This window comes from Ostrea edulis, chromosome 3 (genome assembly GCF_947568905.1).
Source record: "Ostrea edulis chromosome 3, xbOstEdul1.1, whole genome shotgun sequence".
NCBI classification, from domain to species: domain Eukaryota; kingdom Metazoa; phylum Mollusca; class Bivalvia; order Ostreida; family Ostreidae; genus Ostrea; species Ostrea edulis.
The window spans coordinates 74537505-74560347 of record NC_079166.1 but is presented as its reverse complement, the minus strand read 5'-3'; the positions used below and the strand labels follow the sequence as shown (position 1 = coordinate 74560347).

At 33.6% G+C, this 22843-nt stretch overlaps 1 protein-coding gene across 3 annotated transcripts; it reads right to left on the bottom strand.

The window, feature by feature from the left end:
- Positions 1 to 2150: 2150 nt before the first annotated feature.
- LOC130052840 (uncharacterized) lies at positions 2151 to 12254 on the bottom strand. Of its 3 annotated transcripts, none has more exons than XM_056158941.1 (8): positions 12196 to 12252; positions 9066 to 9253; positions 8876 to 8934; positions 8574 to 8793; positions 7583 to 7702; positions 7038 to 7155; positions 4134 to 4243; positions 2151 to 2756 (listed from the first exon to the last, which is right to left on the bottom strand). In XM_056158941.1, the coding sequence occupies exons 2-8, from the start codon at positions 9154 to 9156 to the stop codon at positions 2716 to 2718; spliced, it is 759 nt and encodes a 252-aa protein (XP_056014916.1). In that variant the 5' UTR covers positions 9157 to 9253; positions 12196 to 12252; the 3' UTR covers positions 2151 to 2715. The 3 variants fall into 3 exon arrangements, with proteins under 3 accessions (XP_056014916.1, XP_056014917.1, XP_056014918.1); XM_056158942.1 differs by lacking the exon at positions 12196 to 12252 and adding an exon at positions 12013 to 12109; XM_056158943.1 differs by lacking the exon at positions 7583 to 7702 and having other exon boundaries at positions 12196 to 12254.
- Between the last annotated feature and the right edge of the window lie 10589 nt (positions 12255 to 22843).

Genomic DNA, 22843 nt, shown 5'->3' with positions numbered 1-22843 from the left:
GTTTTCTTTCGTGTAATTTTAACCGTACCCATTTGTTAAGATGAACGATTTATAGAATGGAAATTATACTCGTGTCAAAACGCACATGCATTAATGTGACACCAAATATAAGAGACTACATTTTTACACCTAGGGTTTGGAAAGTTCTAAAACCTTTTTGGTTGGTTTGGTGGTTGTATATTGTTTAATGTCCCTCTCAATATTCCCTTTTTCAAATGGAGACGTCATCAATGTAGCAGACGGGCTGGCAAATCTAGGCCTATGCTCTCCTATTACGGTCTTTGGGCAGGAAGAAATCTTAATCGTAACACACTTGCTGTGTCACAAGGCCGCAGTTTTATTTGCAATTTCATCCCACGGATCACCCTATTTAGTTGTCTCTTACGACAAGCAAGGGGACAGGATGACCTATTCTTATCTATAGACATTACTGAAAAATGACAATGAATTGATATTGCAGCATATGTGTATAAATGCAGTTGTTTATTGTGACGATACCTACCTGACAATAATAACATCCGTCCATATATTCGTAATTAGGGGTTTTAAGAGGCAGAATTTCTGCACGTTCAGTTCACGATAGCTTGTTATGGGGAAGCTTAATTGAAGAGAAAAAAGAATCTAGATATTGTCCAATTTGGTTTACCAGTGAAAAGTGACATTCCAAACTCAAGGTTATTTGTTGTGATTTGTTATTCATGTTTGCGTCCGATTTGTGATGATGATATTTTCCGATCTTATTAAATGGCATGCTTTCTGATAACAAGCTGATGTTTTGAAAAGTGTTTTAGGACATAAAAAACGCAACTGTATATAATCTGTTGCGATTTCCTTGCAGTTTTTCTTATCAATTTTTGTTTTGTGCTGACAGGAAATGACTTCAACAGACGATCACTCACGTTGAATCCACGCAGTTACTATTTATCCTGCGAGTTTCACTTTGACACCTTGAGTCGGAAATGTTGAAGGACAACTATTGTAGCGTGAACGGTATTGGTTAAGTTGATGCCCCCGAATCGGAAATAAATTTGCAAAGGAAATCGCATGAATGTGTGGGCAAATAATTTATCTATGATATAACGTAAGGAAGTTCTGAGCGATCTAACGACTGACTATTGAGATACTGATGACAGGAAAGATAAGTAGAACCAACAGAACCACTGCAAAATGAATACCTTAATAAGAAATAATAGAATCTCTATGATTCGGGTCGTCCATTTGAAGTATTATCATAATAGTGATTGTTATCAGGGGAAAATGAGTAAATTGTATCTCTTAAGTTCAGTTTGGTAATAGAATAATAAAATAAAGATATATTACATTAGCAGTTGACATTGCACGTGGCACCTACATCATCAACTACTTGTGTGATCCATTGGTAAGGGGTTGCATTATATAATGTAGCTATGAAACTCGCACGGGTAATGTTATCGGGCTACATTAAGAAGCGAAGAGTATATTTGTCGGTGTTACAATGCACTATTTAAATACCCTGTCCAATGTGTTTAAACCATGAATGAAATTATTTGGGCTTTCCTTGGCCTACATTTAATGTAAACAGTGACCCAATAGTGGAGAAATATAACAGATCATGTCTCTGTTGAAGTCATGCATTCCTGTACAATACATCAACTAAATACGATTGTATGGTGCGATATTTCCTTTATCTAATGATGACGATTTCAGTGAACAATAAATAAATGCGATAATAATAGTTAATTACAAGTGTTCCGCATTGTAATGTTACAGGAACAAGATGATGATAATGCATGTTGAGAGAAGTTATAAATATTGATGGTTTTATTTGTAAATGCATATGACAATTCACTGTTTTTGATAAAAGCACACTCTATATTCTTTGATACTATTTCCTGTTACTGATGTGATAAGCTGTTGTGATACAACAAACCTTGTTTTTCCAACTCAGTTAATCATCAGTGTCCAAATTATGTGTTTGTATTGAAATTTTAATCACAGTCTTTGTTGAAAAATCGTTATACAGTATAAATAGCTAATTTTATACTTTATAGGTAAATGTATTTACTGGCAGTTGTTGATAGAATGAAATACTACTTAAGATTGATCAATAATATATAGGAATATCTAATTAAATGCTTACTAGAAAATAAAAACAAAAGCAAACAAGCAAATCGTGATTTTCTTACTTTATTCCAAATTTGGAAATACATTCTTCTGTTGTCATGACTTCCATACGATCAAAAAAGAAAAACCAGCAAGTACAATGTGCAGAGAAAGGAGCATCGTAAGGATCGAAGTTGGGTTGTTTTCATATGCCATCGATTTGAGTTAAATATTTACAGTCTCCATAACAGTCCCCTGTTTTTATGCATCATTTTTCGTATGTTATATTACATTATATATCATATCGTCACTGGAAGAGTGGTAACTTCAACAAAACGTCTTACAAAATAAAAAGAAATAAATGAAAAAGAAATAGAAATTACGTCATTTCGATTTCCGGTTCTGAAAGACATTTAACGAATGCATAAAATCTCTTTCTCCATATCCCTTTCTTTCCACACAAACACATACACATCCGCGCAAATACACATACATGCACACACACAAACATACACACGTATATATATATATATATATATATATATAGAGAGAGAGAGAGAGAGAGAGAGAGAGAGAGAGAGAGTTGATTTCGGTGCTATTATTTTATTGTTGTTTGTTTATGTCGCAGCGCTATCAGGCAACCATTGGGATCTCCTCTGTAGTCTTTCTGTTATCTGTTGAATACAAAAAAATGTTATTTCTTATTGGTACATGTACAAATAGAAGTTATTCAGAATTCATAATACTGAAAAATAAGCACACTAAGTACATAGTGAGAAATTGGAATAAGCTAGTGCATGTAAGTGAAATGCATGTCTACTCTTTCAGCATAGAGATGCGTGATAGAGGGCAATGCTTATCAAGCGACCCGGGTCCAAAAATCGCATATATCAAGACAGTTAATGTGTATTTTGTTTACCCTGTATCAATTCAAATAAGAGTGTTTATTCTTCGATTAAACAAAGCCTAAACTATTGTAGATTCCTTATTTTACGCGAGTACTTATTATCGCGAAATGGCTCACGGACGTCAAATCGCGAGAAAATAAATTCGCGAGTGTTATGTTGATCAAGTGTTTTTGCATGTGTTTTAGCAATATGAAAATAAAAACGAGGAATAATTTTTTGCGAGTGATGTTTTTCGAGATTACACGATAATAAATTCCTCGCATATAATTTGGAATTTACAGTGCTCCTGGGTGGAAGCGGTTCTGACGTCACAATGTAGAATAAAAAAGATGAACATATGATAGTGAAATAGAACGCACGAGGTTTTCATGGAATATGAACGAGATATCCATTTTCTTCGTTGGTTCAGACAAAATGACAACTGTACAACAAAAACTCAAGTTGTGTAAAGCTATGATATATATAGCAAACACAATAGGAGTCTACGATGAGAAAGGGCATGCTCTCGTATTCACTTTTTAGAAGAAGCCTTGATATCGACATGGTGAATTGATGTTTGAAGAAGTCAACTAATATCTAGGATAACAGCCAAAACCAAGAAATATAGAACCACAATTCATCAGATACCCTGATTTGATTTGAAATGTATATTATTACGAATGATCTGAGTATCTTTGGCAAAGGAATAGAATTTTGAAAATGCCATGCCTGCTATCACAAGAATAAATACTAAAATTTGAGTAAATGAGTAAATGAGAATTATCACTACCTTCACCCTCCTTACACCAGTATCATAGTCATGAATTTTGACGTATTTTACGACGTGGCACCCATGTTCTAATTATGAGCATATGAAATCTTAATTTCATTTACTGAGTTACCATTTTCATTGTATCGGAAATTCCGCTTTCAATATGAAATATCAGTATGGATTAGGAAAATGAAATTTCACATCTATCTAAAGTGTATTTGTTTTGATTTCATATATCTATATTTAACATACGTGCAGACATTCCTGATTATCGATGATTCCTTTAATTAATGGCGCATAAGATTCCAATTTTTGAAACGCTGTATATCGTGATACAAAAGATAAATCATTTGAAAATAGAAGCTATTTCTAGATATATAATTTCAATGTACCTCTCTTCTGCATCCATCTTTTGTTGAACATATGAATTCCCCATATGCATGCTGGGATGGACATCAACATCAGTAAAAACATCAGAACAAGAGGCAAAGGCGATGTAGACCTATATACATGATTTAATGAGCCACTTAAAATCACATACATGTATTAGCTATTGCAGGTTTAGAACGCGCACACACACACACACACACACACACACACACACACACACACACACACACACACACATACATATATATATATATATATATATATATATCATACATAATGCGACATTACAAGTTGTAGGCGAAGTACCACAAATTTAGACCTATGCTAAAACAGTCCCTGTTGACCAATTACATTCGCCATAATCTCTATATCTTGATAAGTAAACGGAACAATCCGTAGTCAAAACCAGTATGTAGAGAAAGAACCATCAATTACTGTGGAAAACTTCTTACAACATTCGACCCAGTGGCAAGTTATATTTGCCAATTAGATCATTATGACGACCATAAAATTTGCAAACTGCTGACTTTGACCGAAACTGTTGAAACCCCCATAACATCAACTTATTTATCAGTTGCCGTATCGTTTTAAAAACTGATCATTCAAAGAGCGCCTAATCTAACATACTACATTCAGAAGTGATATAATGTGAGAACATCAACTTCATAATCTTCAGAAAAGTGGGAATACGTTTTCATGTATTTTTTTTCAAAATTTTCTGTTGGTTATCTCCAATTGTACATGTTCTTTATGTCCATTGACATGCTATATATTGAGTATTCTAGTGTATAAGTGCAGATCATGCTCTCGCGTGTCGAATCAGTGGAGAGACATAAACACCATATACATACCATAATAGAAAATTTCCACACAGGTATGTTTATCAGCTTATCAAACTGGCATACGTATGTAATTTTTTGACATGGAATCCGTCATTTTACTAGGATTGTTTTCAGGAAATACGTAAACACATCGATTTATGTTTATAATTATGTTGCAAATATTTGAATATAGAAACGTACTAATTTCATACTACAACATATATTAATTGTATTAACTGATAGGCATGTAACACTCTCTCAAAACAAAAAAAGGAACGAGGAGAAAACCCACCAAAAATGATTATTTTCTTAGGTAAATGAAATCAGCCATGTCTTTACGAGGTTGAGTTAAGGCTTTCCCCATAAATACCAGTCCTGTACATAAATGTACTTTACCGCACTGGCACATTGCGCGACGTCACAATGAAAAATACGTCATGACGAAGGTCATGACGTACATATCTACAGTCCTTTTGTGGTTGGAAATGTCAAAATATTGTTTCGTTATTTACCACCGCTGTCAAACGGTAAACTGCAATCGCGTAAAAGTTTCTGTCAAATGGGTTATATTAATTCTCTTTGACATTGAAAAAGCTTCAATTTCTTTTCTATATAACATACATGCTAAAGTAATATCCATATTATATTGTGATCTTGATATCGCCCCTAATCTGCACGTATAGTTACTTTCACAATGGACTCATTTGCATAAACAGGGTTTCCGTATATAAAAATTTCATTATTGGCACGGCACCCCGAAGTTTTTAAATGAAAGATGTTTGATTTATGCGACATGTGAACTTCAGTGCAAAAGGAAAGTTAGGGGAACAATTTCAGGCTTCAACAGAAAATATGTTTTTCAGGCTAGATTCAACTTCGTATGTGCAAAAATCGCTGCATCTTGCATATTCAATGCAAAAATTAGACATGTTACAAGTCGCAATAAACTTGCTCTCAGCACTTTTCAAATTAAGAAATTAATATGCTTTGAAGTTATATTAACTTCAACTTGCATTGATATCTGGATATCGTGCCAATTCAACGATTTATACATACACGATACGTATTTATCTTGATAATTGATCACGTGATACAGAGTTGATGTAGAGACTGTCGGTCTGGTGAAAAATGTATAGGAGGTCAATATACACTTAATGATATATACATATTGTTTTTGTATAAAACGGTTGTTTTTACAGAATTTGTCACAAATTGATCTGTTTATTAATGCTTTTTTCCTGACATATTTCTATGGCCCTACTTAACACAACTGCGTAATTTTGCAATGTTTGCTATCCTATTATTGCACTTACATGTATTTTAAAGGTGAAAGTCATTGGCAGTATTTCTAAGGGATCACTTCTGAATTGCGTTTAACAAAACGTCATCTCATGATGATAGTGCATTAAACGAGAACCGATCACTCTTTCACAAATAATTCATTACCTAAACCTATCTTTCTGTTTCTTGATATATCTCCCAAAGTGTATCAAACAGTTTATGCGTATCTCTATACACAGTTTCAAGACACAATACTATTACAATTATAGTATCATAATTAAACTATTTTATACAAAAATATTCTACTGAGTAAACAATTGCGAAATCTGTGTTACACAGTGTCCACATGGGGGTATGAATTCGAGATATAAAAATAAATTGAGCTACATTCATTTTTTTTTTTATAATTCGACCTTTTATCAATTATATCTACAATACTTCTACCTTCACTGTTTGTTTCTAATAGGAACGTGCGTATATTGAAGAACAGATGAACTATTTTTCAAACTGTGCACGTGGTAACAATTTTTGCAATAGTATTTTGCAATCGCAAAATAAGCGCAGATTTTCAGCTTTCAAATATAAAGCACTTGCTAAATTGGGTACATTTTTCGTACATTTTCGTGCCATATATACAATGCATCAATATAATGTCAATAATGAATAATGAGAGGGAAAATATGTGAATACATATATATTTTGTTGTATAATTGTATATTTCATGAAATATGAATTAATTAGATAAGATTCACATTATGACTGATTTTACCCTAGAGCTTCATAAAAGAAAATTCAGAAACTTACGTCACACCCTCCCCTGGTGTAGTAATCACCTGTACAATTGTCACATCTCTGGATTGTTGTTTAATAACAGTTGCGTCCCTTGTTGTGTCAGTAGTCGATGTCTCGTAACATTTGGGATCTAATTCAACAAAGATTAAAAACACACTGGAATCATATGATATCGATGATATGTTGAACATGTGGTAACAATTAGTGCATTCTTGTCAAATTCCATAAGAAATAGGAATGACAATATCAATGTCCAACATCCATTCCCAGTAAACAATAAATAAAGCGTGTATAATACCGAATTTTTTTAAGTGTTACTAACAGACTGCAATAATTTCCACCACTGCTTTTACTGTCATTTTTTTTCTTTACCGAAATAATTCTCAGTGCTGCATTATCTCTGATAATGATCCTGATAACTTAGAATAGTCACATTTGAAGAAAATATTTGAAAATATGTTACAAAAAACTCCTCAGTTTAGAAATAGGTTACAAAACGTAGCCATTTGATTTAATAAACTGAAGTACTGAAGATCGAGTGGAAATAAAATACTAACATAAGTAGGCGGAGGAAGAATTGTATTTATAGGGACAGCCAGGACTGAAATCTTTGCATCTATTCACATAGTTTGCTTGAATCTTCTTACCACCCTCATTATATTCAGCACAGGACCAACCTACAAAGGATTCACAATACTGGTCTGCATGTAGAGATTTTAATTCACACTGAAAATGAATTGTTTTCAAGGATATAACATTTACGTTAACCGTTATCCAGAACAAAGGTTGTTCGTTGATAAGTAAATTATACAATGGTACTAAAATGCATAAAGAACTTCTATTCATAAATGTTCTTCATCCGCATTTTGTCAGAAAATAAAACCTATAACATTTTATTCCTTAATTTGATTTTTGATGAAAAAAAATGACATTTCCAGCTGACATCACTGGCTACATGAAAGGTGAAGATAACGAATAGTGATCCACCCCAAAACTCCTACAAGCAGTACAAAATAGAGAGTTGGGAAAACACGGGCCCCTTGATTTCCGATTGGTTAGATCCTCTTTCCAGTAGAGGTAAACATCCCCTGTCGACCGGTCACACCTGCCGTGAGCCCTATATTTTGATCAGGTAAACGGAGTTATCCGTAGTCAAATTCAATGTGACAAGAACTGCCTAACAATTGGTGTGAAACAAGTCAGACAGCATATGACCCTATCGTAGGTTGTATTGGCAAACTAGATTATATTAGCGACATGTTGATTTTAAACGAAACTGTTAAAGCCTCTGCATGTCAATAGCCTGCCTGAATTTAAAAACGGATCGTACGAATATGAAGCAAATTCATCAGCAACATTCTATAAATACATATATAGATGTAAGAAAGGATGAATATAAAACAATGTAAGCACAGGGTGATTTATATCTAACCATCGAAAGAATTGCAATTAGATAAGTTTCTAATGGTTGTATGTCGTCATAATACAAAAAAGCTAAATACGGATTTCTCTATCACCCTCCATTATGTAGACATGTGCTTTATTTACCTATGATTTCGGTATCGACCCCACAAAGTTCGTAAGTCGTGTTCTTCCAGGCATTGGTGAGGCAGTGATACATGAAGGTGCCCGTGTGAGTACACTTAGGAATCACCGTGGAACAGTTTTTCCTTTCAGATGCGATAAGCCATTCTTCCTCAGTTTTCCAACAAGAAGGAACTCTTTCAACATCAGTTAAACACATAGAAGAATCCTCGTACACATTGACCTGGTATATTTACATATATGTTTATAATTTATGTAAATCTGGCTAGTTATTGTTTTTCCGTTAATTAAGTTTAATCACCTACCTTCTTAACACTGAGTATCAATATGGAAACTGTTAAATATAGCCACCTTTTGGTAATACCTAAAATTGATAAATTACAAAATTAAGTTAGCCAATTTAATATATAATATGGGAAACTGATCACTAATAAAATAATCAGCAAATGCGCATAAAATAGAAATATCATATAATATATACATGTAGTTGTGTACCTGTGATAATTGTAGACATCATTGTCACTTTTCTACGTATCCATTTACACAAAAATTCAGTACAGGATGAAATTTTCAAAGATGCATACATAAAAGTCCGTCCATCATCACCAAAAGACGACCTCGCATGGGTATCCTATGCGTAGTTAACTATAACAGCCATTGATATCCTGTTGGACGTTTCCATTCTGAAATATATCTAACATGTGCATTATGTTATCAATGAAAGGTGAAGATAACGAACATTGATCAATACCATAACTCCTATAAGCAATACAAAATAGATAGGTGGGCAAACACGTACCCATGGACACACCAGAGGTGGAATTATATGCCTAGGAAGAGTAAGCACCCCCTGTCGATACTTGTAGTATAAGCTAGATATTCAGGGAAAACATACCCTAACAGATTCAATATATTAGTGAGTTGATATTCCATAGGTCAGCAGGTACTGCACGTATGTGTCCAATGTAAAGAACTTTGGCTTGGATCATCTCATATCTTCGTTTTATTTGAAGTAATTCAAGCCCCAGAGAGCATTATCCAATCAGTATAGTCCTACCTTCCAGAATTTCAATTTGGAAGGCAAATATATTATTTCAATTGATGAACACTTCATAAACAAACTAGTATATATGCGTTTTACAAACTAATATGAGAAAATATATCCCCGCTAAATGTTTATTTCTTTATATTTGTAAACAAACATCGCACATTTGCCACTTTATGGACTATTCAATTGCTGACTAGAGCGATGAAATGTCAAGATATTCTACATAATACCTCTGAGTATATGCATATACATGTGGTAAATAGATGAATATATGAATGAATAAATCATAGGCAACTGACAAACAAGTGGATGTTAAAAGTGTTTCTACAGTCTATTTCAAAATCAACATTTCGCAAATTCTCTAGTCATTATAGCAAATACAACTTGTCAATAGGTGAAATTATATCTAGTGTTTTATACCAACTATTACCGTGGTATTGACTACGGCAAACTTTGTAAACTCGCCTAAAACCTGATTAAAATATAACGCCTACGGCGGGAATAACCGGCCAACGGGGGTGGCTTACTTAAAAAATGGGAGAACAAGAAGCACTGAACACACTTGACCGTTTAACCGCTGATACCCACCGTTAGTCATTTATATTGATCAGATAAATAGAGTAATCCGTCGTCAAAATCATTATGTAAAGATGTGCCTAACGATTGGAATGAAACACACCAGACAATATCCAACCCCATGACAGGTAGTTGCAAATAGGATTGCTTACATCTGCTTCAGGCTAGGATATTCTACAGAAACTATATTTTAACGACAAACTAAGAACTTAATTTTATAATAAGCGTGAGGATTTAAGCTTCCCCATTATCAACTTTCAATGTTTATGTAGCAATATTCCATTCTCAACTGCATATGATATTTATATTTCTCAACTGATTCGATACGCTACAGCTTGTTCTGCGTATGATCAGTTTTTAAATCGAAGTTGCTTAGTGACAAAGAAGATGATGGTACAGGCGATTCAACAGTCTCATTCAAAATCATGATTTCGCAAATTTCATAGTCGCTATAATGATGTAATCTACCAATACAGCCTGTCATTCGGTCAAATTCTGTCTGACTTGTTTCATACCAATTGTTAGAGCGTTTTTGACACATTGATTTTAAATACGGATGACTCTGTTTACCTGATCAAGATATAGGGATCACGGTTGGTTTAAGCGGTCGACAAGGTAAGGGTTACTCTTCCTAAGCACCATATCCATTCTTTAGTATATTTGCCCAACTCTTTATTTTGCGAAATTCTGATTTCAAAAGACCTTATTAAAACTCGTCAACATAAACTTATTGTTCCGTAGGTTCCCTTGATTTGAACATTGATCGTACATAGAACATGTTCTATTTTAATTTAGTATAGCAATCTTAACTGTATAAAAGATTAGGTGAAATAACTATCAGAGTATGTTTCTTTTTCTGTGATCAATAAAAATAATTCTACTGTATGCAAGTTAAATTTCTATGTAAAGACGCCACAGACAATGGTTTCTGAATAGTTTTAAAAGTTACCTTTGTTTGTTGTTGATTTTTTGTTGGTTTTTTTTTTTTTTTTTTTATTGTTGTTGTTGTTTTGTTTTTTTGTCACATGGAATGTCCAAATATCAATTGGTTTTTAAACCCCATGACAAGCAGTTTTCATCATGGTGCTCCTCCATGTATAATGATAAACAAAGTGGATGGGTCTTATAATAATGGATAACATTCACTTTAGGAATATGAATAGATTTCATGGTTCCCCCGTTTACAAATAACGTAACATTATTGATTACTGTTCGTTATCGTCACTTTTAATTGTGTTCGAATCTTGATATTTTTATTAAGTGGAAGTTGTACATGGTTCTCACCGAATACATATATGCTGCATTGTGATGAAAGGTGGTGAAACTGCTAATGCATATAACTAAATACGTTATCAAGGTTTCAATATTGCTGCGTCATCCTATCTGTGACACTTTCTAAACATCCTGTGACGTCCGTTAATGAGAAAGAACAAAATTACAAACAATGGGTCATTCTATTTACCGACTGCTTTCACGCGCCATGTGTCTACTATTCTTGGATTACTGGCCTTCAAAAAGATCTGCTTTTAAATCTGGTTCATCGTGCATACTGTTCATTTATTTCAACATAACCTTTATGCATAAAATGTTGAATAATACCAGAATACAATATATAATCCATTTTCAAAAGAGGATTTGATATCATTTTCATTTTATATTTTGTTTAGAAATTGCATGTATTGAAGGATTAAACGTTTGGATCATTTCTGAACAAACTAAAGCAAAGAAAAAAATGAACAATATCATATCATTATAGGAGATGGAGGCATAAGAAAATGAAGCATGTGATATTTCTCATAATTTATGTAATGTACCTACTGTATGTTCTATCCGTCCTCGAAAATACAAACAACACTCATTTCTTATGTTTTGTAAAGTGTCAATTGTTATGTCAAATTTGAAAAAAAAAAACTGTTTTATCTAGAGATAAAATGCGTTGAATCAACAAAGTATCATAATTAGGAAAACCTCCATTAATGCAAATATCTTTGAATTATTTACCTCAAAGTGTCCACACCTATATATCACGCTGGATGATCTATTTTTAGGCAAATGGTAATTTCCAATAGTTATTTATGTAATCCAGTCATAAAATATTTAAACGTTAAAATTAGATATTACAGGGCAGGTAAGTTTGTCATTTTAAATGCCACAGTATTTTAAAGACGGATTGGCTGATTTTTTGAAGATGTAAGATATGTAACTCGTTATAACATGTTAATGATAACTTTATAGCGAGTTGCTTATTTCGTTATAAGGAGTTTGTGATCTCGTTATAAGGAGTTAGTTATCTCGATGTAACAATTTGGTCTCATTGTATCGAGTTAGTTATCTCGTAATAACGAGTCAATTATCTCGCTATAATGAATTACTTATAATGAGTTAGTATCTATGGAAACGTTAACTTAAAGTTAACATATATTTCCAAAGCCTCGACATAACGATTGAAAATCATTCAATAGCTAATACTGAAGTCTGACATAATAATTCATTACATGGAGTGTGGGGTAGTAAAATTCCACCGAGTGGAAAAGATTCACCGTCTGGTGATCACGAGGCAACATAGAAACTCTGGCTTATGGGCGATTCTTTTACCATGACGAAGAATATGTGACCATATATTTTCTTGAATTTAATAAAGAAGTTGTAAAGAAGTAAATTAAAAATATGATTATGATCAATGGGGTTGATAGCAAGTCGAATTGTGCGATAATAATTCTCATAGTTGAGTAGGTATTTGATTGATAAAATCCCAACAGCAATACTAGATGCATAATCCCTCTTAAATACCCATATGCATCTAATGTTAATCTACCAATATATGATGTAATCATCCACGGTGTGACAGAACTACGTATCCCGCAGTGACTCTTATATCTTAATCAGGTAAATAAAATAACCCGTCGTCAAAATCAGTAATGTAAAGAACTTCCAAACAAGTGGTGTCAAACACGCCAAACAGCATTCGATCTAATCCTTTGATTAATTGAATATTGTTTAAGTCCCTCTCAAGAATCTTTCACATAAATGGAGACGTTACCATTACAGGAGAGGGGCTGCAAAATGTAGGTCTATACTCTGCGCATACGGTCTTTGAGCAGGGAGAAATTCGTATTGTGCCACAGCTGCTGTGACACGGGTCCTCGGTTTCTGCGGCATCATTTAGTCAACTCTTATGACAAGCAAGGGGTATAAAACATATCCCCATGGGAACTTTCAACCTAATGACAATTAATTGTAGTTATAAATTATTCAACTTAATCACAAATTGTATTTGTAAATAAAACTTGCGAAATGTTACCCCTGAATGAGACTGTATAAACCTCATAATATCAGCTTTTTGTCAGAAATCTACCTATGTATGAAAATATCCACATAGTCTTAATGTACATCAATCTGATGCGCTATAATTTGAGAACATTTGATAAATCAACTTCGTCATATATTTTTCTCAAAAATCGCTGTTTCTTATATTCACCGGTACATCTTCTTCAAGGTCAATGCCATGATATCTATTGAGCATCGTGGTGGATTAGTTCCCATTTCTCTATGACTTAGGGTACGGAGTTTCACATCATTAAATCCATATATCAATCTTTACAACAACAAAAAAGAAAAGAAAGAAAAACAATGAATATTGCCGACACTTTGAGCATATGGACGAATTCAAATGGTGGACTCATCATAAAACTGAATCGTTATAAAGATTAAAGGCAAAATTGGAATTATATATATGCTCAATGTAGACGAAATGACGTAGTTCGAAATGATTGTACATGTCGAAAATCAGATGATGCAGAAATTGTTTCATACGAAAATACGCGATATTCCCAAGTTCCCAAAACTACACTCATACCAACTCGGAAAAAATGTAAAACGTTCAATACCTTACATGTGTAATGAAACCATTTGTTTTCATTCCAATACTTTTCGAATTTTGTTTACACGTAGCTTTAGTATGATTGATTATACAATGTTTAACGTCCCCCTCGAGAATGTCTCACTCATATAGATACGTCACCATTACCGGTGGAGGGCTACAAAAGTTAGGCCTATGATCGGCGCTTACGGCCTTTAAGCAGGGTGGAATTGTTATCGTGCCACACCTGCTGAGACACGGGACCTCGGTTTTTGATGCCTCATCCAAAGGACCGCCCCATTTAGTTGTATCATACGACAAGCAAGGGGTACTGAGGACCTATTTTAATCTGGATCACCTTGGGATAGCTTTAGTATGTGTTGATATCTTTGAAGTATGATGATAGATAGCGAATATTTTAGATAACTATTGACTTTTAATGAGGTGTACTCGTGCATATGCGGATCTGGTCGGCTACTAACTCACTGAACCTGACGAGGTCCGTATAGCAATAAAACGTCCTCATCAAAATACAATAACTGCTTCGTTAAAGGATCAGGATGTTTCGACAGTTTATTTTAACAACACCTTTTTTAATATTCCTTCAACAACAGCAAACATACAATAACACTAAAAACACACAAAAACATATCCATAATAACAAATCGACTGCTTATTGAATTCAATTATTCTCTTATTGTGAAATTCACCTGGATCACCACGTACACATTATCAGCACATTGTATAAATTGCCTTAAAGGATTTTGTATTGTTCACGCAAGTCTCGTATAATGTCAGCATTTCGCGAATGGTATGGTCGTTATAACAATCTAGTTTGCCAATACAACATATCACTGTGTTTAATGCTATCTGACGTGTTTCTTATCGATTGTTAGACCGTTCTTAGCACAATGATTTTGAAAGCGGATAACTCCGTTTACCTGATCAAGATATAGGACTCACAGTGGGTGTGACCGGTCAACAGGGGATGTTTACTCCCCCTAGGCACCTGATCCAACCTCTGGTATATCCAGGGCTCCGTGTTTACTTAACTCTCTATTTTGTATTGCTTATAGCTATTGTGAGAGTGAACACTGTTCTTTATCTTCACTTTTCATGAAAGTCCGAACCTTTTTCTTCTCTTTTTTTGCAACCTTGTCATTGTATTCTTTTCAAATATTGCTACCATGTTCAATGCATAATCCCCATCTTTATCAATCAATCAAATCACAAATTGTTGTCAACCAATCAGAACCACTTGTCTGGGATTATGGCGCTGTTCTCATCTACAACAAAGAAATAGTGTTGCCCCTTCACATCTTTTTCTTCTCACTTCATTTTCCAATCTCGTGGTGATAATCTTCATCATTTTAATAATTGCACTGAGGATCAGTTAGTGTTCAAATATGTTCATGGAGAGATTCAGATTAAATCATTGCTATTGTGTTTAACGGAAGTGGTAACATCTCATTGCAAAGAAAGCAAATCATTTTTTTCTACAAATTAATACAACTGAAGAATATGTAAGAAGAGATCATCAGTGCTGTCAAGGTATCTCAAGAACAAGGAAGGAAAATATGATCAATAGAGGATTATGTTGAATTACATATATTTACCTCAATCCCTTGAGGACGCAGGGACTCGTTATACAGAACCGTTGATCCAATGGCAGAAAATATTAGTAAGTGTGAAAATGAGGGGAACGTGCCTTCAGAAGGTGATGGAGCAAATGAAAGAAGAAAACAAATGTGACATCATACAATGTCTTGCGATAATGTATACTTAACGTACATCTTAAAATAAACTTCAGAGCTTATTATTAGTCAGGTTTGTCTTCCTCTTTTCCGTTAATTTGCATGTACATATACACGGAACACTAATAACGGATGTTAATGTTATCCGTTTCAGAGATTTCAAAAATTAACCTATTAAATGGCAAAGCTTTAAAAGCAATTTTCTAGGAAAAACACACGTGTATATGCTAATGACCATATAAGAGAAACTCTGAACAAAGAGTTGAAACGAATAAATCTAAACAAAACACTTTGGATATAAAAACAACTTATTTCCTAATTTTCTAAAGCATTACAAACATATTTGTACATCCTGATGATAGATTCAGGCTCTAAATTTAAATTCTTTGATTTAGTTCTTATGATTAGTTCGTACTTAAATACTCTGTTGAACATGTATGTTAACGGCAACTAACTACTCAACTTTATCACAACTTCAGCTTCTCCATCGTCACCATCCCATATTTATATAGGAACATTTCATTATCACCTGCAAATGGATTTATGTATCCTAACTGATTCCATACGTAATTCGTTTTTGATGTATTATCATTTTTTTATTGAGACAGGGTACTGACAAGGAAGTTGGTGTAACGTAGGTTTCAACAGTGTCGATCATGCTTGCTAATACAACCTATCACTGGGTCAATTTCTTTCTGGCATGTCTCATACCAATTGCTACAGCGTTCTTTACACACTGCTTTTGACTACAAATTACTCCGTTTACTTGATTAAGATATATGACCCACGGTGGGAGTAAGCGGTCAACAGAAGGTGCTTACTCCTGTTAGGCATCTGAATCAATCCCTGACGTGTCTAGGGGTTCGTCTTATCCGTACTCTTAATGTTGTATTCCTTGTAAGAGTTATGACATTGATCACTGTTCGTCATCTTCACATTTTCATTGATAAAACGAAGTCACCCGGTCTGTCAGTGAGAAAGCAGTGTGCCGTTATTATTTATGGGCAATGGAATATCCAAATATTAAAGGACACATCTCGTGTTTTCAAAGTATACATAATTATATGCATTTTGTCTTCCTTATGCTTATAAAAATTAATTGTAATAGTTCGTTTGCTGAAGTATTGCGATAATTAGCCACAATACGGACTTAAATCTAAGCCCCGATTTCAAAAAGCCTAGTTAATTAGATAGGTAGGCACGTGGTACAGTGACTTCATATGCGACCTTCGTCGATTAACTTGTTGTAAAAGTAGTGTTAGATATTTTTAAAAACTCGGGTTTTAGGGGCCTAATTTATTTACCATGGATAACATTTATTTCGATGTTGACAAATTCCCCGAGTCTTATATCTTTTAGCCACCAGTGCATACAAATAGCGACCCAAATGTAGCGAGGAGAACGAGTATGATATCTGCATAAATTTGCGAGTAAATAATGTTTACATGGGACCACTGTCTAAACACTATTTGGTAATGCCATTTCTGTAACAACTGTAATTAGCGTTGTCGCTTTTCTAAAATAAACAGTGCAATTATCATTAAATTTATTTTTGGAGAAGTTAGATAGGCCTAAATTATGATACGATTATGTATCATTGACAATTAGGCCTACTGTGACAATTCGAAAAAAAAAATCATCAAACTTATTGTGAAAATCACAATACTTTTAAATTATTTTATTCCAGCAATTTTATTAATCATTATTTTATGTTATCTACACGTTGTTACTTGGGAAGTGGGAGCGCGGCGTGCTGTTGTTGTAAACACGGACGTGTTCCTTTAAAAAAATGAAAGCATTATAATTCAATTCAAAGTTGGGAAATATCATATTTTATTATTTATAATTGAAAGTTCAATTATATTTTACCTTTAAATTTCTTTTTTAAAACTACCAGTTGGTAGACACTGCTAGCAAAGTTCTGCCTATATGTTGTTACAAGGTGAAGGTCAGTTGGTACAAGTGTGTATTGAATTTGATAGCAGAACGGAAAGCATATGCCGTACGTAGGCCTATATGTAACAGTGCGTAGCTTCGATAGAACCATTTTCTCGCAGTTTATGTACGTCTTTGTCCAAGTGCTTGTTTGAAAAAGTACAGGGACAAATTCTACTGGGTTTTTTAAGGCAAAGTTGTTGTGCCGACAAAAAATATTGAAAAAAAACCACAGTCCAAATCCTCTCTACTGATAGTAAGTACACCCTTAAACGGCACAAAACACCCTAATGCAGTGTTATTTACAATACGTTAATGTGATAATTGTTTGCTTGTCAATTAAATCTAATCTGTTTATGAAATGGCTAACAATTGTTTTCAAATCTTCTCGCTCGAGGTCGCATATGACGTCACAGATAATGGCGCGTAAAATATCGAAGAAAATATGCATATCGCAAGATTTGAATTTTATCGCTTTCAAACTCGAAAACTACGCAAACTGTTTCATTTAAAACACATGTAAAGTAGTTTTAGGCATGAAATGAATTAATTTTTTGCTGAAAAAATTAAAAAGTTTAAAAACAGGTGATGTGTCCTTTAAGTATGCATGGAAGAGTCGCTAGTGTTTGAGCATCATCTATGATTGAATGTTTATCATTTTTTTAGCTGGTCGTTTTTGTCATAGTTTAATGATATGAAAAACCTAACGGTCTTTTCCTTGTTTTATTTTTTAGAATAGTATTTTACTGGCTATTCCTCATCCGATATCACTTCTTATATAAATAGAATATCCTGTTTCACAGTGCTGCACCTCATACATTTCCTAGGTTCAGTCGTATTTGTATTTACCACAGGTAATTATCATGTTAATCTGATTTTCTTATCTAATAGTTTTCATTAGCGACTCACAGACGTCGACAGTCTATTTCTGAAAAGTACAAACGTATTTCTAATTCCTGCCCAATACAGTACATATTTCACTATAGAATACATACATATTTCAGCACATATATGGAATTTGGTCTCAATTTTATTTGAACCCGCATTTGGCGTAAGTTTAGGAAAACATGTTCCGTTTTGAACAGCGTACAGCTGTACTAGTTACGGTGATTGTCTGATCTTGCTAACGCCTATCGTAACAGGTGTATTCCGTTCTCAACGTCATATCCAACAAGACCTGGAAATTTCAATGCTGAAATCTTGATCAATATCATTTAGGTATTGCATTAGTATAGCTTTCTTTCATTTCTTATAAAAACACCAAATACTACCAAGCTAATACATATTTTTAAACCACGGCACTCGTTATAAGTAGTTTGTGTAAGAACACAGTCACGTAATAGGTGTGCTCAATTTTCTATTCACCTTTACCTGAGTAACAATTCTCACCAAAGCTTTGAATTTTGACGATCGTGCTACTTCTTCTTCACTCTCTGATGTGCATGTAGAGTGTCTCTTTATTTGTTTATTTCTTTGTTTTACAGATGCCGTACGTCCCTTTCAGAATTGTTCGTTTATATTGAAAACTCACTAGCTGTATATGAACATGATACAATAACTAATATTGATAATAGAGAATACTAAATTTAGAGCAGAACACATGCGAGCCCCAGGACACATGAGAAGCGAAATTAGGTGTGCTTGGGGAGCATATACTCACTGTTGACTGGTGACATCCGGAATGAAACTTTTATCTTGATCAGATAAACGGAGTGATATGTAGTCAAAATAAGTTTGAAAAATAAGATACCACCAATTTAGCTTGACCAGTATGAATAACGTTCTTGGCAATTAATTATAGGGTTGTACATTATGTACTATGCCAGCTTCCTCTGCTATTTAAAATCACCATTTGCAAAACCCGCGATTGTCACTTGTAAATGCTGAACGCTTGGCAAAGGAACATTCAATACCTATTTGTACGTTTTAGATTTGTTCGACTCGCCCAAAGTACGGACGGAGCTCGATCCCATGAATCTCCAGTCACGAAACACAGATGGTGGGTTAAGATTCTATTACATATGTGATATTTGTTTCTTATTTTGATTTGAAAATTGCTTGAACTTGTCAAATCAACACAAATTATATATTGCATTCATTTTCAACTACATGACAATACACTTAAGTTTCCATTGCTGCTGACTTAGGCACCAGGATCATCGGTGTGGATATGCATTATTCTTAAGTTAAGAGTAGGGATTTTAACAATCTTTCAGGTTGAGGAGATCTTTCAAATATATCTTTTAATCTGAATCATTGATAGTGTTAAACATGAATGTTTTCCATTGAAAAGTGTACCGACCCTCAGTTAATAAAAATAGATTGATGATGATTGTGAAGATCCATATACGAAAAGTATTTTGCTGCAAAGGATACATATAAGAGTAGTTTTTAGTGGAGATAAAATGATAAATAAATATATAAGAAATATCCCAAAGTATTTGTTTTACCAATCCATTCACTATTGATCAATGGAACTCTATTAGATATGGCATTGATAGACATGAATAGTTGTGTATATCACAGTTGAAAATGGATAAGAAAACATAAACGATGTATATTTGAAGGCAAAATTGTTATTTTTGGCAATTGTTTTTGGAAAAGCCAGAACACGTACTCGAACCTTGTGTAACAAAATGTGCTATCGATGATTTCCTCCTGTGTCTGTCCGTTCATGTCATGGCCGCGTCAAACCAAAGACATTAATACTGGGAGTGAGTGGAACAATATATTTGAACCCACTGAATGATATATTTTTTACTGCATGTTTTGTATAAATATATATTTTTTTGATACTATTATTATTATAGCAACCTCAATAATAATTTTTTTTGGGGTATAATTTCAGCTAGTTTTGAAATGTATGAGAAGAGTATGAATGGTTGGTATGAGTGATTATATATCTATTGTACATCTTACCTTTAAAAGTATATATTATGATGCGCTTAATTTCTATTTGTACAATGGACAATGCTAATAAAACAAATACTGGGATTGAGTGTTTCTTCACTAAACACTCGGCATTTACAAGTTTGAATCACGAGTCTTTCGGATATGACCTTAGAAACAGAGGTGCTGTGCCACGGCAGGCGTGTGCACGTTGAAAACCCCACATTGTTACAGGAGTAAGCGTTAAGCGTATGTCTAAGTTTATGACAATTCAACTACAACTGGTGACGTCTCATTTTATGTGAAAAACAAACAAATAACAACCAACAACTTTTGTCTGTGAACCTTAATTTTCGTCATTAGTAGAAAAACTATTTCATTTTTAAACTATTTTCTTTTGTTGTATCAGTCATTTCAAAGAAGAACAAGTAAATGAACTGTTTAATGAAAGGATAAGTAAATGAAAGATAGAGATACTTAGAATTTTTGTAGACAACTACAACAAACACAAGTTTACAATTAAAAGAAGAAAACAAAACATCCACATTAGTCATACATGATGTTCAAAATGTTTAACACTATTTCTCAAACCAAGATAATGACCTATTATCATATCATATACAAGCATCACTGTTCGTTATATTCAACTTTACATTTCACTATCTTGTATATAGACGGATGGATGGAGAGAGAGAGAGAGAGAGAGAGAGAGAGAGAGAGAGAGAGAGCAATGTCATGATAGTTAAAATCAGGAATTTGAGAACATTATGCATCGAGGTATGAGGAAATAGTTTTTATTTCTGTTTAAAACAGTTTTATCAATCTTTCAGCAATATCCCATATTTGTAGATCCTCTCAATGTGATAAACAAATGTGCCTGTTGTGGAATTATGATTCTGCTATTTTTATATATGCCACGTTAAAGTTAGATTCATCATTTCCTTCTAATATCCGAATACATTTTCAGAAAACAACTGTATCACAGTGTTTGTAGATGTTTCTCTGAATGATGTACTTGATGAAATAGAAAATGCACAAAGTACGCGTCTAAAGATAGGTTATTATTATGCAATTTTCATCAAGGAAAATTGTCTGTCCAATTATACCAAAATATATTCAAGAAGTGGTGTTGATCAATATGTGGATTGTAAAACATTTCAACATCTGTTTGTAAATGTAGAAATCACAAAAGTTTTCCAAAATTAAGAATATGACAATGAATGACCTTTCAGCAGTCTATGCCACCATTCACCACGATCAATTAAAGATCAGGCTGATGAACATCATGCATGTTGTAAATATAGTAACAAATTACTTACTAACAGGTGAATATTGATCTAATGAATATGTACACATACGTCATATAGGATTCTAATATGAATTTGTAAAAGTACAGGAATATGATAAAGAATAGATGAAAGATTTGAAAAGAAAAGAAATTGATAGTTTTGATTGACTTCATGTGCAAAATTGAACATTCTTTGATAAATAAGTATGTCTTTCGATTTAGTTTAATCTGTGTTCACGCAATGTATAGAAATAAGTATTTCCTAATATCATTTCATTTGTCCCGTGTTCAAAGCAGTATTCGTTTTCACTGATTTTAAGAGAACTGTATTCAGTTTATTTTAGATCGAGTAGTTTCAAATGAGTAACTCCTTGGGGATGCAAATGTGGAGCAATGATGAATATAGCTATGAACATGCATTAAGTTAGGGTAGTGGCATTATATCTACTAAATGGACGATCAGCTATCAGTAAGAACGGACCGTGTACAGGGTAAGTTGCTTTCATGTTTAGAACATGTAAGGTACATGTATCGCTATCATGCGCATTGATGTTATATTTTGCAGAGAAGAATATTTTCAAGGATGTTGTGCTCACATAAAATGGGACCCAGAACTAGAAAATTGTGTCAGTAAGTGTATTTTAATTCTAACTTCATTTTTTTCATTGACGGAATCCAAATATTTGCATGAAATGAAATTCTAAGAACTTTTAATAACACCATATTTAGTATTCTACCAGTACCTAATGAATGCGTTTAACTAAATCCATAAAGCAATATTACCACTTTTTCAAGCGTGATTATGGACCTTTCTAATGATGGTATATTTTTTTTTAGGTTTTATTTCTTACATTTCATTTATTTTAAGAATGTTCTCCCGGATATTACGGATTGAACTGCAGTCGTCCATGTTTCTATCCTTTC

Excerpts from the sequence above, each read along its gene's own strand:
- LOC130052840 (XM_056158941.1), bottom strand. The coding sequence starts at position 9,156 with ATGTATGCATCTTTGAAAATTTCATCCTGTACTGAATTTTTGTGTAAA. Across the intron at positions 7,703-8,573 it reads GGTCGATACCGAAATCATAG|GTTGGTCCTGTGCTGAATAT; the intron begins GTAAATAAAGCA and ends AATCCTTTGTAG. Across the intron at positions 4,244-7,037 it reads ACACCAGGGGAGGGTGTGAC|GTCTACATCGCCTTTGCCTC; the intron begins GTAAGTTTCTGA and ends TCATGTATATAG.